General features: G+C 39.7%; 1 protein-coding gene across 1 annotated transcript in view; it reads left to right on the plus strand.

Annotated features, from left to right (window-relative positions):
• The first annotated feature begins 1,435 nt into the window (after window positions 1–1,435).
• Window positions 1,436–18,418, plus strand: part of LOC145404630 (uncharacterized) — a 36,372-nt gene continuing 19,389 nt past the window's right edge. The window contains 3 exon segments of the mRNA XM_080276155.1: window positions 1,436–1,969; window positions 1,971–4,552; window positions 4,985–5,231. Coding sequence (XP_080132281.1) covers window positions 1,436–1,969; window positions 1,971–4,552; window positions 4,985–5,231 — 3,363 coding nt within the window.

Below are 18,418 nucleotides of genomic sequence, written 5' to 3' on the forward strand. Positions count from 1 at the left end.
AAAAGCACGTGGGGTTTTGCCAGGTGATAAATTAGCTACTTCATGGCCAATGGCAGTATCAATTAACCTTTTCCCTTTTTTTTATATATTTTTTTGTATGAGAATAGGGCATAGGGCACATTTCAATGGAAAAAAAATGGCCGGGAGTTGCGTTTTCTTCCAAGCTGTAGCTAGGTCGGGCAGGGGGTAAGGGAGGGGTTGTGGGGAGGTGAGGCAAACACAGAAAAATGGCTAAATTGGTAACACTGAATGCAAGTACTAGCAGTATTAGCAGCACTGCCTATAGCTACACACTGGCAGTACTGATGGATGATACAAGACCGCACTTGAAAGCCCGGGCGATTTTAAATATCCCTGGATCACAGAAGTGATGCCCTGCGATATGGTGCTTATGTAACGAACGTCACGGTAATGACAGCCCATGGGTATGAGGTTAAGGATAGAAAAGATGTAAAATTGGTCATCAATTGGATCGGTGAAGTGAGAGGAGAGCCAAAGGTGGTGGTTGTATCGTGATTATCAGAAATCACGATATTTTTGTTCTACTATTCTATGGTGATTATTTAGATGCAATTTGTCTATCACAATTGTGGATGTATATGTGTAGGATTATTTATGTGTAAATACTGTATATACTGTATATTGTATGTATTAAGATTTCACTGATTGTTTATTGGAATAACGAGGAGTATGTTGATACCCTTGGGTGATTTGGTACTGTTAGTGATATAAGCTTAAGTTACATTTATGTATAATCATAGTGTACTGTTAATATTAGTTAATATCGGAATGTCTTGAAAATGTTGTATTTGCGAGGTTCAATGTTTTAACTGATACTTGTTTATGAATGGTTAAATTTAAGCTGTACGGTTAACGTGTGAAACAAGCCGAATGGCGGCAGTTTGTGATAAACTATTAGTAGCCTGTCACGTGGCCATATTTCAAGCCTGGCTCACAGCCGGACCGGGAGTCCTGGGGTCAGTTGGTACGAGGTTAAGGAGCTGAGCAGAGGGGCCCCGAGTTTAGGTCTGGCAGCTGTCCTGTGTGAAATTGTCTATACTGTATGTGGACTGATGTTATTCGGGTGGATGTTTGGAAGACAGTGCGGCCATGTTGTAAGTTTACTGCATTTTTTAAAGTTTCAAATTATGCTTAAGTTCATGAATAATTGTCCATTTTATTTTGCATATTTAGTATGGTCGGTCACATTGTATAGTGTGATATTATTATTTGATATCATACTAAGGTTCTTTGTAATTATATTTATGACGTGTGTTTGCGATTATTGCTGGGAAGTGAATCTGAGTTCATTCTTTTGTTGTTTATTATTTATGAAGCTGTATTTACCAGGTTGAATCATTAAACGGATCCGACACCGCAGAACTGCAGTGTTCATTCAAACCTGAATAACAATACAATTCAACAACTCGCAACCATGGATGAGCTCAAGAAAAACCGGACAGCAGCCAAGAGAAGGTTCACTAGGAAGGTCAACATCTTCAAGGAAGCCCACGGAAAGAAGTTATCATGTGAAGTGCTTCAACTAATGTATGAGGAGGTTAGTACGTGCTTCAAAGTGGTGGATGAAAGGAATGAGGAAATGATCGCTCTTTTAAAGGAATCTGAACCTTATGATGAGTATGAACAATACATAACTGAACTTGAAAATATAAAACATGAAGTTTATAATATTTTGATAACTGAGACTGGGAAGGTGAAACAGAAACCATCACTTGCCATAAAGAAACTGGAGCCTCCTAAATTTCGTGGTTCTGTCAGAGCATTTCCTACTTTTGTTAAGGATTATGAAAGGTTAGTTGTGTCTCAGCAAGGAATGGACCCGTACGTGCTGAGGAATTCCTTGGAAGGTGAACCTAGGAAATTAGTGGAAGATTTAGACGATTATAACCGAATGTGGGCTCGTCTGAAAGAGACTTATGGTGATCCAGCTAAAATGATAGATTCTATTTTTAGGAGATATCAGAGCAACTAAACCAGTGGTTGAAGGTGACAATAAAAGGCTTATTAACATGATTAATACTGTAGAGAAAGTGTGGTTGGATATTGATAATTTGGGTCAGTTACAGGAACTTGAAAACACTACTGTAATTACTCAAGTGGAGAGATTGTTGCCACCTACTTTGAAAAGAGAATGGGCAATAAAGGTACAGTCTATCGGTACTGACAGGTTTAAAAGCTTAGTAACATTCTTGACTGAACAGCGCAAAGTTATAGAGTATTTGCAAGATGAGTCAAGGATTGCAAGTGCTAGGGCGACAGTTCATGTGTGTGAAGAAGAGACTTCCAAGGACTCTGAACTTGCAGAGGCGATTAAGCAGTTAGCTACAGGTCAGGAAAAATTTCAAAATCAAATGTTCAAATGTTTATCTAACTTATCCTTTGCTAGTAATAAGTTTCAGGGAATGCCAAGCAGAAATGGGACAAATTTTGGACCAAAGGGAAATACCAAGAGATGTTGTGTGCATGAGTCTGATACTCATGATCTAAAAGATTGTGCAACCTTTAAACAGTGGCCTAAGGAGACAAAATTTGAATTTCTGAAATCTAAGGGTATATGTTATATGTGCTTGAAGGAAGGACATTTAGCAAGGAATTGCAGTCAAGGATATTCATGTAGAGTTCTGGTAGATGGGGAACGCTGTGGAAAATATCATCATTCTGCCCTTCATCCCATATTCATTAGCCATGGAAGTACTACTGTGGAAGCATCAAGTAGCCATGTGACAAGAGATGGAGTAATGCTCATGACGGGTTATGTGAACAGTGCTAATCAGGTAATACCCACCCTTTATGATCCAGGAAGTAATTTAAGTTTAATCACCAATAGGATGGCACGGAAACTGGGTCTTGTTGGGACTCCTGTGAGTTTAACTTTAACCAAGGTTGGTGCGCAAACAGAACAGGTAGAAAGTTACGTGTATAAAGTCTTGTTGAAAGATAAATTTGGGAGGGAAAAAATAATTGATGCCTGTGGTATAACTGAAATCACTGGTGTGTCAAGTGAGATAGACGTGACTCCATTTGCACATATGTTTGGGTTACAGGAATGGCAGTTAAAGAGACCCAGCGGACGTATTGAGTTATTGATTGGATCAGATTACTGTGCTCTTTTACCTCAAGTTGTAAAAACAGTGCACAGTGTTCAACTGTTGGCTAATGACTTTGGATTTTGCCTTAGAGGAAGTATAGATGGAGAAAGAAAGCAAAGCGTTAGCCTTAATGTTCAGGTGAATCATGTTGCATGTTCTAAGCCTGAAGAGTGGCTTCTTACATCTCGGCTAAACCCTTGTCAAGTAATTGAAGAATACTTTTTGACTGAAAGCTTAGGAACTTTGTGTACCCCAAGATGTGGGGGATGCAAGTGTGGAGGTTGTTCCATTAAAGGAAATTTAACTATAAAGGAAGAAAGGGAACTTAGACTTATTGAAGATGGATTGCACTATGATAGGGGAAATAAATGTTGGATTTCAGAATACCCTTGGATCTGTGACCCTTCTAAGTTACCTAATAACTTCCCCATGGCTTTGGCTCGATTAAGAGCTACAGAGAAAAGATTAAAAAAGATTGGAATGAAGTACTGTTTAAAGTATCAGGAACAAATTAATGACATGGTATCTAGAGGAGTTGCGCAGAAGTTGACCCAACAAGAATTGGAGAGTTATGAGGGCCCCACTTTTTACTTGCCACACCATGAAATCCATAAGCCAGAATCTCAGTCAACACCTCTAAGGATTGTGTTTAATTCAGCTGCATCATTCCAAGGAATGGCTCTAAATGATTTTCTTGCTAAAGGGCCTGATGTTCTAAATAATTTGTTGGGGATTCTTTTGCGTTTCAGACAAAATAGGATTGGCATAGTTGGCGATATCAAGAAAATGTACAACAGTGTTAAAATATCAGAGTTTGATATGCATACTCATAGATTTCTATGGAGAGATTTAGATGCAGAGAAAGTTCCTGATCATTATATACTGAAGACTGTGACATTTGGAGATAAACCAGGGGGGGCAATAGCTATGGTGGCATTGAGGAAGACTGCTCAAATGAATGAGGAATATCCTTTGGCTATAAAGACTATTATTGAAGATTCTTATGTGGATGATGTGTTAGGAAGCTTTGATAGTTCCGAAATAGCTGTTGAAAGGATGGGACAAGTGGAAGAAGTGTTGGAAGCAGGAGGATTTGTAATGAAACAGTGGATCATGTCTGGAGATGATGGATGCATCAGTGAGAAAGTTTTGGATACAAATCATGAAAAGGTTTTAGGTCTAGATTGGAAACCTAAGGAGGATATCTTTTTGTTCAAAGCCAAACTCAATTTTTCAAGGAAAACTCGTCAAGGAAGGTCTGAATCAGATGTTTTGTTAGGTGATCTAGAAAGGCGTTTGCCAAGCCAGTTGACGAAGCGCATGATTCTTAGTCAGATTGCAACCATGTATGATCCTCTTGGATTTATTACTCCATTTACCCTTAAAGCTAAGCTATTGATGAGAGATGTAGTTACAGACAGTGAGGGGGATCGACCAAGAGGGTGGGATGAACCAATTAATGAAATTTTGTATGAATAGGCAAAATCGCTGTTTGAGATGATGTTCATGTTAGAAGAGTTGGAATTTCCCAGATGTATAAAACCGATACCCACCGTAGGCCACCCAGAATTGGTTGTTTTCTCTGATGGTAGTAAGAAAGCATATGGGGCCGCTGCATATGTCAGATGGGAATTGTCTGATGGTTCAGTTAGATCATATCTATTGTGCTCCAAAAACAGAATTGCACCAACAAGACAGATCAGTATACCGAGATTAGAATTATGTGGTGCTGTTGTAGCTAGTCGTTTGAGATCTACAATTGAAAGGGAAATGCAGTTTAAGTTCCAAAGAGTTATTCATAACACAGACTCCTCTATAGTACGAGCTCAGATTCAAAAGGAATCCTTTAGATTTAATCCTTTTGTTGCAAATAGGGTGGCTGAAATCCAATCTAGGACAAAACCAACAGAATGGTATTGGGTGCCATCTGAAAATAATGCAGCAGACCTGACAACAAGGGAGTGTACCCCATCAGAATTAGGACCAGATTCTGTGTTGCAAAGAGGCCCAGAATTTCTCTACTTAGATCATGATCAATGGCCGGTGAAGCAGAGTTTTGAGGGAGATGTACCTGATACTGTGTTTGTGAAAGCAACTACCCATGCATGTGAGGCTAAGGAGGTAAAGACAGTGATAGATATTGGTAGGTTTAGCAGCTACAAGAAACTGCTTTCAGTCACAGCTCGGGTAATGCAAGTTGTCAAGGCAGAGTCATTGAAAGGATTGTGTGAAGAGCCTACCGCAGAATGCCTACAAGCAGCAGAGAATTACTGGATCAGACAAGTTCAAGTCACAATCCATCCAGATTGGAGGACTAGGTTCAAACGACTGGGGCCCACGCTAAATGATCAGAAAGTAGTAGTGGTAGGAACCAGAATATCGAAGTGGATGAAAGCTAATTGGAACCGTGATGAATTCATTCTTTTAACATCAGACCACCCATTCACAAAACTATACATTAGTCAGATACATCTGGAAAATCATGATGGTGTAGAGGCTTGTCTTGCTAAATTGCAGTTAAAATTTTGGGTGCCTGGTGCTAGAAGAGTTATTAAATCTGTGAAACGGCACTGTACCACCTGTCGTATGATTGACAAGAAAGTGACCTCTCAATGCATGGGCGAATTACCAAAAGAGAGACTTGAACCTTCACCACCATTTTTCAATGTATCACTTGATCTTTTTGGACCTTATTCTGTTTGTGATACTGTAAAACGAAGGGTGAAAAGGAAGGTATATGGAGTCATATTTAATTGTATGGCTACCAGAGCTGTGTATATAGATGTTGCAGAAGGCTATGATAATGGCAGCTTTCTTAAGGTATTTAAAAGATTCACATCTATTAGAGGTTTTCCAAGAAAGGTGTTCTCAGATAATGGTGCTCAGTTGGTGTCAGCAAACAAGGAGTTGAGAGACATGGTTTCTAAGTGGAATCTTAAGGAATTAACTGAATTTGGAAGATTTGAGGGTCTTTCTTGGGAGTTTAATAAGTCAGCAGATGCACCGTGGCAGAACGGATGCAGTGAGGCCTTGATTAGGTTGGTTAAGAGATCCCTGTGTAGAATAGTTGGGGACTGTGTCTTGTCATATGGCGAGTTACAAACAGTAATGTTTGAGGTAGCTAACCTTCTCAATGAAAGACCGATTGGATGTAACAAAGTATCTGATCTCGAAGATGTTTCTGTTGTTCGTCCTAATGATCTTCTTTTGGGTCGTTCTACAGTCACAGTGCCAAGTGGGATGTGGGATGAAAGTAGCAATTTTAGTAAGAGGCATGCATTCATGAACAAAATTATTGATTCATTCTGGAAGAAATGGATGCGAAACTACTTCCCTAGTCTGCTTATTAGGCAGAAATGGCATGTAGATGTACGGATTGTCCAGACTGGAGATAGTCTCGGTAAAGGATTCTAATGTATTGAAAGGGGAATGGAAAATGGCACAGGTCGTAAGTGCTCTCAGAAGTAAAGATGGAAAGGTCAGGGATGTGTCGCTCCGGTATAAAATTAATAAGCCAGGAGGCAAATATTCAGGCCAAACGGGATGTAAATGTAACCAGATCAGTTCATAGCTTAGTTGTACTTCTTCCGGTGGAGGAGCAGTAATCAAGATAGCTTAAATGTCAGGCGGGGAGTGTATCGTGATTATCAGAAATCACGATATTTTTGTACTACTATTCTATGGTGATTATTTAGATGCAATTTGTCTATCACAATTGTGGATGTATATGTGTAGGATTATTTATGTGTAAATACTGTATATACTGTATATTGTATGTATTAAGATTTCACTGATTGTTTATTGGAATAACGAGGAGTATGTTGATACCCTTGGGTGATTTGGTACTGTTAGTGATATAAGCTTAAGTTACATTTATGTATAATCATAGTGTACTGTTAATATTAGTTAATATCGGAATGTCTTGAAAATGTTGTATTTGCGAGGTTCAATGTTTTAACTGATACTTGTTTATGAATGGTTAAATTTAAGCTGTACGGTTAACGTGTGAAACAAGCCGAATGGCGGCAGTTTGTGATAAACTATTAGTAGCCAGTCACGTGGCCATATTTCAAGCCTGGCTCACAGCCGGACCGGGAGTCCTGGGGTCAGTTGGTACGAGGTTAAGGAGCTGAGCAGAGGGGCCCCGAGTTTAGGTCTGGCAGCTGTCCTGTGTGAAATTGTCTATACTGTATGTGGACTGATGTTATTCGGGTGGATGTTTGGAAGACAGTGCGGCCATGTTGTAAGTTTACTGCATTTTTTAAAGTTTCAAATTATGCTTAAGTTCATGAATAATTGTCCATTTTATTTTGCATATTTAGTATGGTCGGTCACATTGTATAGTGTGATATTATTATTTGATATCATACTAAGGTTCTTTGTAATTATATTTATGACGTGTGTTTGCGATTATTGCTGGGAAGTGAATCTGAGTTCATTCTTTTGTTGTTTATTTATGAAGCTGTATTTACCAGGTTGAATCATTAAACGGATCCGACACCGCAGAACTGCAGTGTTCATTCAAACCTGAATAACAATACAGTGGTGCACATGGAAAGTACCTACAATTGATATTTCAGAGGTAGAAGCTGTTCTGTTTTAGAAGTAAGAGCTGTTCTGTTTTAGAAGTAAGAGCTGTTCTGTTTTAAATGTAAGATAGTAAAAGAATTTTAAATAGTCTGTACAATATAAGGATAAGTTCACATTACATATATACTTAGTCAGAATATGACAGGATACCCTGTCACGAATCAAAGTCACGACATTTTCCTTTTGTGAGAAACCACTAACTATTAGTGGAAAACTCACTGTGTATCATTCAGTTAACTGATTCTCTCTCCATTTCGATGGTATACTTTTTTCAAAACATTCATCACTGTTTCAAAAGTGACCGTTCCAATGCACGTCATTAAGTGCTCTACTGAGCATTATTATTGTTTCTATATTGTTCGCCCCTGCTTGCCTCAACCGTTGGCCACGCCTTCTTCCGGCTGGCCTGGGCATCCTACCCCATACACCGTATTTGAATCAGTCCTTTATATGTCGCGACGGAGTGTGGTTCTGTGCTCCAGTAGTGAGAGTGAGAGAGGTCTTCTAGTACTCAGACTCCACTAGACTACAGTTCTCCAGACTCCCACCCTTCCTTGGTGATATGCTACATTGACCAGTATTTTCTTTTTGTTTTCCTAGACTTAAGAGTTTAGTTAAGTGTGCTGTTCCCTCACATGCTGGCCGGCTGTGCCGCATGTTGTTTTCCTTGGTTTAAGAATTTAGCTTTTGAGTGAGAGAGTGCGATCTCTTTATTTGAATTCACTTTGAAATGTAACGTTAAATTAATTCATTTGTAATCAATATTTTTAACAGTTCTTTTTCTTTGAGCTTAATGTAATGTAAACTCGTGTTTCATTTCTCCATAATTAAGCTTATTCTAGTTATAGCTCCTAGCTTGCATAAACGCATTGCTATTCATAACTGGTACTTGGGCCAGTCTTGTATTAAATTTAAAATCCATTGTGCCTTCTAGGAGTTAACGCATCAGCAAGAACCTGATCTCATTAATACTATTAGTTATTTATTGTCAGGGGTGAAGCCACTTTCTCCAGAGGCTTACAGTACCAATAAACAGCAATTGCGAGGAATTAGTCTCTGCTGTGTACTGTTGAGAAAGTTTATAAATTCTCGTTCTTAGAGAATCGAGCGAAGCAAGTCAGCATAAAGTAATCATTGCTTGATTTTAGCAAGACATTTCCTTGTCCCTGCTCTTCAGTATTATTGAGAATTATCCTTTAATATTGCATTTATTTTAAAAACCCCGTGACAATTGGCGACCTCATTCGAGGATATTAACTCCTAGCTCTAAAGCTATTCACGAGATAATACTCACTCGTTCATACTTAGGTATTTATCATTAAAGTCTTTAGGCACTACCTTACTGGTGATTATTGATTCATTTTTATTAATTTACATAATAGTTTGACAGTCAGTTGTTTGTTTAATTTTCTTTCTTTACCAGTTTGATTAGATAAAACTGGTCACCACTAACCTGTGCCTATATTCTTTATTTTTGATTATTGGCATTTTGCAAAAAAAAAAAAAAAAAAACGCAGTCAGTACTGAGTCGCTAGTTTATTAGATTGAGTTAGCATCATGTCGACCAGCGTCTATGTACAGGAAGCCAAAGATATGGGTCTTACGGACCCAACTGAAATTAAGGAGTTCGTCCTCCCTCGGTTTAATTACGAACAGCAGCACAAGTGTGATGCTCGTGAAGAGCGTTGAATTCAGGGTGAGGAACGCGAAAAGGAGCGCGAATACGAGCGAGAACAGCGCGAACACGAGCAGAAACAGCGCAAACACGAGCAGAAACAACGCGAACTCAAGTTAGAACAAGAGCGACAACAACGCGAACACGAGCAAAAACAACGCGAACTCGAGCTAGTACAAGAGCGAGAACAACGCGAATACGAGCGTGAATAGCGAGACAGAGAACGAGAACACGAACGTGCCGAGCGAGAAGCACACGAAAAACATGAACTTGAAGTGCTGAAGCTCAAGCGAGATTCCTTGGCTTCAGACACATCTGGTGCAGTTGGTCCAAGCTCCATGAGCGTTCTCCCTGCACATGTTATGGCGAACCCACGCATCAAGCTTCCTTCATGCAAGGAAGACGAGCGAATCGAGCCGTACATAGCTCATTTTGAGGACATGGCAGACATGTATCAACTGGATGAGGCAGCTAAGTGGCTCCAATTTCTTAGTTTATTTGAGGGCCCTGCCCTCGATATTCTCCACAGAATTCGTGGAGACAATCTCAGGTATGAGATGATGAAAGCTGCACTCATTAAGGCATATGGTCTCACAGTAGACGACGCCAAAGTTCAGTTCATGCGAGCTCGTCTCCAAGACAAGGAGACAGCTGTTCAGTTCCTCGACCATCTCACTGCTTACTTAAATGAGTGGATGGAGAAAAATGAAACTCCTTCCACGCGTGAGGGGATACTTGACCTTATGCTGCGTACACAGCTAGAGAGGTCGTGGCCTGCTGAGCTCATAGCATAGCTTAAGATCTGCCAGGTGAAAGATGCCAGCCAAATGGTGGAAAAGGCTGACACATATTTCACTGCTTACGGATACCAAACTCGTAAGCAAAACACCTGGAACAGCAGAAAAGATACTGCCAAGTCTGGGAAGCCGTCTCAGACTGAATCCCAGCACCAAGGCCGTTCTCAGAGTAATGGCCAAGGTCCAAAACCACAGAGGAAGGACCAAGGGCAAAACACTCAGAAACCTGAGTGGAAGCGGTACAACAAGTACCCTAACCAGCAGCAGTGTCAGCCACGCAACCGACCGACGGGACTGTCCTTTTCACCACCAGCTCAAGTGAATAGGAGGCAGGAAGCAAACACAGCCTTCATTCCTCAGCAGCAGCACGGTGGTCACGTCCCTACCAGTACGGGTACTCCCCCCACAGTTCACTAGTCACACAGTGACAGTGAACCCCCCTCCACAGATGGCCAATGTTCCATCTCCACAGGCAGTGAGTACGACCCCTCAAGTATCTAATTCTCAAGGCACCATGTTTGCTGCATCAATTATTCAGCAGCCTCATGAGTGGCTAGCTGCTTCCTCCACAGGCCCTCCCACAGGTGACAGTGCCTTCCTTATTCAGCCAGGGTTTGTGGGAGCCATCCCTGTGAAGGTCCTGAGAGATAATGGATCCTCAGGTTGCTCTGTCAAGCAGAGTTTAGTTCGGCCTGAGCAGTACACAGGTCGACAGATCCATGCAAACCTTATTGATGGATCAGTGAGATTGTTCCCTGAGGCATGTATCCAGGTGGCATCTCCATTTTATACTGGTACGACACTCGCAGTTGTCATGCCAGAACCTTTATTTGACCTTATTATAGGCAATATTCCCGGTGTCAAGGATGGTTGCACCGAAGATGACGCTACTCAGACTTCGGCTACAGTAACACGAGCCATGGTTGAGGCTCCAGACTGTGTCACCCCAGTGACCATTGAATCGCTGCAAGATCTGATGTGTAGCCAAATTGTTGTTCAAGAACAACATTCTGACCCGACACTTGCTGCTGTGTGAAAGAAACAAAAGGGTCGAGTGATTAAGTATTCACGGGGATGTCGAGCCAAGTTCCTTCGCAAACAAGGACTGCTCTACCGTGAGTCACGAACACCCGAGGGCGAGGTTCGACTGCAGTTTGTCGTTCCCGCCAAGTACTGCCTAGCAGTATTACAATGGGGTCATTGCTCAGCCTCAGGAGGTCACATGGGCAAAAGGAAGACCCAAGGCCGTATCCGAGCTGACTTTTTCTGGCCAGGGATGGGATGAGACATAGATAGTTTTGTGCATTCCTGCAATGTGTGTCCACGTAACACCATTCAGGGACATGTCCTTCCTGTGCTGTTTGAAACCACACCCGTAATCTCTGAGTCGGTTGAGAGACGGGGTAGTGGTGAAGTGGGTGCAGACCTGACGTCTCGCCCATTGGCCCCACAGGACACAGTATGTCCAGGGCCTGTACATACATGTATACCGTAGTTTAAAGGGAGCGTAGTAATGGAATCTGCAGGGAGTCTCATAGCACCCCTTTGCATGCACCTTTGTCATATTATAGTAACCTTGTGCAAAGAAAACTGTGTAAATTTTAAGGACCCTATGGTGTGTGTGATGGGAATTTTAATTTAATGATAAAAACATCGTGTAAACAAAAAGGAGCACATAATATTTCTATCGTTTTAAAAGACTTCACCACTTCTCCAGAGATGGTTAATTTACAAGACGAAAATGAACATGAGATACTGTATCCACTTCCATTATATTTTTTTCAGTATTTCTACCAAGCTGTTTATTAGATATGGTGCATGATACTTTTATAAATAGTTTGATTAGTTCGAGAAATGATTCCTACAGAAAAGAATGGCCGCGTACAACCTAAACAAACGTATCATGCACAGCCAATTACTTTGAAATACGAAGTCTCGTGTTTGAGTTTATTAAAATTTTACAAGTCCATATTATTTTGTTTTGGCTTGGCAGTATATTTATCTTGTGTATTTTGTGTAATTTGAACAACTTCGACCTTTATTTTCGGTGTTTTTGATCAGTTTTCACTTTCGGGGTTGTGGGTGGGAAAAATGGCTAAAACAAGCATTTGGAGCAGAAATACAATCAAAATCGGTGTGGCCAGCCAAGGTGTATTTGTACGGTTATAACAGACCGCATGAACCACTTTGAAGCTATATCTGTCACTGAAATTTCCCCATGGTACAGGTATGGTATACATACTCATACAGAGTATTCAAGAACAAATGCTAGTCTTTAATAATAACATAGGTAAGAATTGCTAACATTAAGAGCTTATATTGCATATGAACCTTAGAAACTCATTTTCTTTTCGGTATTTTAAATTTACAACTAATCAGTATTACCAACTGTTTGCTGTGCCTACCCACGTGAAGATGTGCACTCTCACTCTTTCAAGATTACCACTTACATTGAAGGTGTTAGCTTCTTTCTAGAGCCGGGTGTGAGAAGGGTAACCCTGGCCCTCAGCTTCAAGACTACGGGCGAAAGATATTTCGGACACCCTACTTCTCAACTACTCTGCCATACAAGAAAAATAACAAAACGTTAGTGAGACACTTCATGGTCCTAGAAGTTTTGTCTGACCTTAACCATATATGAATCCTTCTTTGGTGGCAGCTTGACTTTTTTTTTTTTTTTAAGTTAATACAAAAAAAAAAAAAAAAAAAAAAATTCGAGCAATATTCTCATAGGTGGAGATATGTAACTTTCTCTGAAAGTTAAGTCTCCTAGTTATTGTTATTAGTATTTTAGTTATTATTAATAGTAGTAGTAGTAGTACAGAGGAGGGCGCCCACCACCATTCACTTGATACGGGTGAATTTGCACCGAGTGACGAGGCACATCGTTTCTTGAAGTCCAGGAATCATTGCCACGTTGTGTGGTAGCCACTCAGCCAAATAAACCCATGATGATCTGGTGGATTAAGACGCCCCAGCCGGATGTGGTCTATAAAACTCTATAGAAATGGTTTGAATTTACTGCTCACTGCTACCCAGGGAGGAGCAACTATTAATTTTCCTCAGATGTCTAGACTAACTAGCCTCTTCCTGGGGCCCTATGCTCCTGTTAGTACAGTGCTTGGTGATTAAGAGTTAAATTTATAGATTAGTACAGAAATTGATTTGGAGAGTCTAATATGTATTTCCTTATCATAGCTATGGTTTTCATCATCGTTTCCTCGTTATAATAATGTTTTTACCATCATTTTGTCACTAGCATTAATATCAGCATAATTAGCATCACCATTCATCCTCATCTTCAACATCGTTGTCATTATTATCCTTACCTTTTATTCCATCAAATTAATTAGACGAATTCATACCATCATCATCATCATCATCATGACCATCGTCATCTTCATCATCATCATCTTCCCAGTTTTTCAAAAGAGGTGAACATAAACTCGAAAAGGGCAACTGAAAGCATCAATTTATACTTTAGCTACGAAGAGCGTGGGCACACAAATGTCGATGAGAATATAATGAAACGCAGGCGATTATAATTCTGAGCTTCATGAAGCATTTCTTAGTTAGCTCTATAATTTCTCTGCAGCTCGGCCCGTTAGCACATGGTTCACAACTTTTTTTTTTTTTAAGTAAATCGTGAATGTTTTCATTCTTTTAACTTTTTTTGTGTAAATGAGAAAAATATGCAGTTGATTTTGCAGAAAACACTGTACGGGAAAAAAAAAAAAAAAAAAAAAACGTACGGACAAACTGAAAGAACATCATAAGTCAATTGGGCATTAAAAAAAAGAAAAAGCCTGTATTATTGTCTTTCGGCACCTTTGATGCAAAATATGGGAGAAGCGGGAGTATAAATTAAAAACTACGCATAGGAGAGAGGAATGACATGTAAATTTATATAATAATAACAGCAATATCACTCGTTTTTTAATCAATTTTGTAAATAAGAAAAATGGAAGGACGTGCCGGTGTAATTTTCAAGTACAAACGTAGGATGTGCGAATTTGGTGAGGGAAAGGAAAAAGAAAGCAAAATATATGCCATGGATATGTTCTTCGACTGACTATTTTTTAATGTAGGAGAAAACCTGACAGTGTAAATTAAAAAGATAACTGAACACACGAAAAATAATCTGATGTCAGGTGTAAAAAAATGAATTGCTTCCACAAAAAAAAAAAAACAGAGTTTAGTGGATGAATTTCATAACTACAGAATTGCTAGGAGTCCTCCCAGCTTTAAAAAAATGTCTGAAACAGAATTAAATACCTAGGCGCGTCAGTCGTAGCGAAAAGCTTATTATAGATATGTATAGGATTCCTGGATTCTCTCAGCTAAATAAGGAATATGTACAGTTTCTTCCTGTGCATTCGAAGAAGACATGGAAATTGCATTTCCTGTGCTGCTATAGTTATGCCGATTTCATTAATATCCAGGTGCTGACTTTCCCCTGCTTCTGATTTTTTGGGGGGAGGGGAGGGGAGCTGACCTCTCCTAAGAATCGTTGGGTGGTCAACTACCCAAATCTGCATTACAGATGAAAATTCATTGTACAACATCAATGAAGGTATCAAAGTAATATTTTTCCTCTTTTCATTATTTCTAAGAATTATATAATTGGATAAACGGGCTGACCCCCAAAAAATCATAACTGGAAAATTGTATATAACAGATGAGTTTAAGAGTAACCAGGCGAACTCATCTGGGAAGTCTCATTCAAATCTTTCTCCTGTTTCTGATCATATTCATTCTTGGAAGGGGGTTGACCCGCCTCCATGAATCACTGGGTGGTTCATGCTCCCCAAATACTGTAATACGGATGAGAGTCCATTGCACAATGTGTACTAAGATATCTGGGCCGTATCTGTCCTCTATTTAACCGTATCTGAGAATTTTTAATTTGGTGACCGGGGCTGACCCCATTAAAATCATGCTTGAAAATGTGTATATACTGGAAGACCTTTCCCGTAACCACACGAACTCACGTGAAAGTTTTATTCAAATCCATCAAACAGCCTAGGAGGAGTTAGAGCACCCACAGATACACAGACATGGTTGTACCTCTCACAGAGGAATAGGGCGAAGTCCCGAAAATTATATTATCCTGCTTTGCAGGATTGACAATTACATTAATTAGAAAAAAAGCCATCTTGCAGTAATTTCCACAAAATAACACCTGGTTGGCGTTGAAAGAATTAAGGGATTGATCAAAGTGAATTTTTAAGTACTTGACTTTTTATATATATATATATATATATATATATATATATATATATATATATATATATATATATCAATGAGGTGATAAGATTAGCCTAACCAATGTTTTTTTCTTCTTCTTTTTTTTAAATTTGTCTGTTAGGTGTCCATTTAGATGAATGAAGTTGTCTTGCGTTATTAGATTAAGCAAAGGGGTTTTTAAGAAGTAGAAAGTGCCCCCAGCTAGCTCTTTCTGAACGATGTCATTCTTTTATCTTACAGCAACATTAGTTCATTTTGTCTAGGGGAGCTGTTTCCTAGTCACAACCCCTAAATCACAGGGTTGTTTTTGCTTGACTTGCGTGTCTCGCGGGCATTTTCGCGCTCCGACAGACTCTCTAAAAATATTTGCAAAAAATCAGTTATTAGTCCTAGAATACTGAAATTACATATGCATATGGCACATACCTTCAGCTTTCTCCTGGGATGTTTTTTGAGCCTTCGTCGAGTACGTAGGACTTTTGAAGACCTCTGAAGTTGGGTAACGAAGTCTCCACTGTACACTTCCCGACAACCCGTAATATGATTACCACAGCCTGATATTATCACTAGAAACACTATCCTATGATTCTCAAATAGTTTGGAATCCATACCCCCCCAAAAAAAAAAAAACACTGTGAAAGCAATGAAAATTACGAGAGCATATGTCCTTCCCACTTGTGCTTGTTCGCCGCTGGTGTTCTGTCATTTATTATAAAAAAAACAACACACGCTTTATATTTCTATTACTATATAACACTTACATATATCTACAATCTTTATCAATAAGTTTCCTTCAGTAATAGTAGTTTATTGTCATTGTAGGCATTCAATTTCTCTTTCAGTAAAATACATAGCATTCACTTTCTCGTCCTGTATACTAGCGTTGAGAGTGAATCTGTCACCTTCACTTCCACTTTCATAACTCATAGTATTCATACATGCTTGTGAAACTTTCACTGTCACTACTCCTAGTATATATACTCGTATTCTTATATTACTACTCATTTACATTTCTATTTACATTCTCCATTTTATTTACATTATTTACATTTCTATTTAATTACATTGCATTATGCACTGTCACTTGCAGTAACTTATAAAACTATTTTCCACTGTTCACTTATATTTACATTCATTGCTTTCACTTGCTGTTTACACATTATTTACACGTTATTTATATTTCCACTTGCACTGTTTTACTCACCAGAAAGATCATAGTCACTGTCTATCATTTTCATTGACAAATTAGCCAGTTGACGTTCCACAGCAGTCACTTAGCCCTTTACCCCTTTCCACACGAGGTTTAGTAGGGGGTAGAGGTCACAGGGCCCTTTGCATGGGGCTAAAAAGCAGCGGACTTGGACACAAGCGAATCCGACGTGGTTTCACCTTGAAAGATGACAGTAAACTGAATACAGTGTGGCGGTCTAGGGGGAGTGCAATGCTGCCAATGTCAGAGTGGTGACAGCTGCTAATATATACGCTATCAAATGATTGGCAGGAAATCTAAACAATACATAATAAATTAGGTAGCTCCAGGTGAATGTAAATATCACTTAGGCTTCTCCCTTCCTTTCTTATATATTTTTTTATTACGATAATAGATTATACGGCATATTTCAAGAGGAAATAAATAGCGAAAATTAGCGAACGAGTGCACGTGATATTTGTCAGGTGATAATTAGCCAATTCCAGTTTTATGGCACTATCACTTACTTTATTTCTTTTTTGTATATATTATTTGGTATAAGAATAGAGCATAGGGCTTATTTCAATGGATGAAATCAGTGGAAAATTCCAGGGAAGATTTACCTAGTGTAGCACGGCCGGGCAGGCAAGAGGAGAGGGTAATGAAAGGGAAATAGGGAGGGGAGTCAAGAACGGGGAGAAATGGTTATATTGTCAACAATGGATTGGAGTACAGATGAGATTAGGAGTGTTGACTAGTGTTGGACATTGGCAGTACTGATAGATGATACAAGCCACCACTTGAAAGCCCGGGCGAATTCAAAATAACACAGAATCACAAAAGTGACGCCCCGCGGTATGATCCCTTGCTCCCAAGCATCACGAAAGTGACGCCTCGCGGTTGAGAGGTTAAGGCCACTCGACTGTAACCAGTTCAGTTTAATACCACCTTTTAATATTTGGTACCGCCTAACTTGCAATAGGAGAGAAACTTTTCATATTCAAGAGGTTATCGTTTTCAACTCGAAAGGCTCCTAGGTCCCGCATTTCCTGAATAGTATCGCCTGCCGCCAATAAAAAATATATTAGAGCTGAGATCACTTGACAGAAGGGTTGCAGACTTAGATATTTCAATATGGTTTCTTTTTCACCGCCAATGGATCTTCATTCTTAAAAATAAAATGGAAGTGTATATCATGTCCTTGTCCCTTCCTCCTCCCCTAGCCCTACTCCCCTCCTCCTTCCATCATTTCTCTTCCCTCTTTATTATCTGTCCCCACTCCTCTGCCTCACCTACCGCTGCAAACTTCTATTCCTTCCTTCCCTCCCTTATTACTCTCACTTCTATTTTTTTCCGTCCCCACTCCCTCCTTTCCGTCATACCTCCCTCTTCATTTACTTGTCCTTTTTCTCAGTCTCTCCCCCATCCCCCCATATTTATCTCTCGCACTCCCATCCTTCTAGTCCTCCCCCCATATCCCATATTTCACCCTGCCACTAAGAAAGTATTAAATAAGAGATGTAAGTTTTCTGGAGATCTCCCACAATTCCCCGATCTCACTGGCACTGGGCAATACCTCAGTAAGGACGGCAAGAACAAGAAAATGGGGAGCAAGAAGGAAATAAGATCAAGAAGGAGAACGTGGAGTAGTAATAAGGCATAATTTGTCTCTCTTTCATCATCCCTTTTTCCCCTTTCTACCTTCCCTCCCACTACAGATACCAGCCACATTACAGATGGTGACAAAGAAATGCATATTATATGATCAGAGACGTCTTATCAGTGATTAAAAGTGAAAACACAGCCAAGA

The sequence above is a fragment of the Coenobita brevimanus genome, chromosome 7 (assembly GCF_032717465.1).
Source record: "Coenobita brevimanus isolate Jiangsu-jjx chromosome 7, ASM3271746v2, whole genome shotgun sequence".
In the NCBI taxonomy this organism is placed as follows: Eukaryota; Metazoa; Arthropoda; class Malacostraca; order Decapoda; family Coenobitidae; genus Coenobita; species Coenobita brevimanus.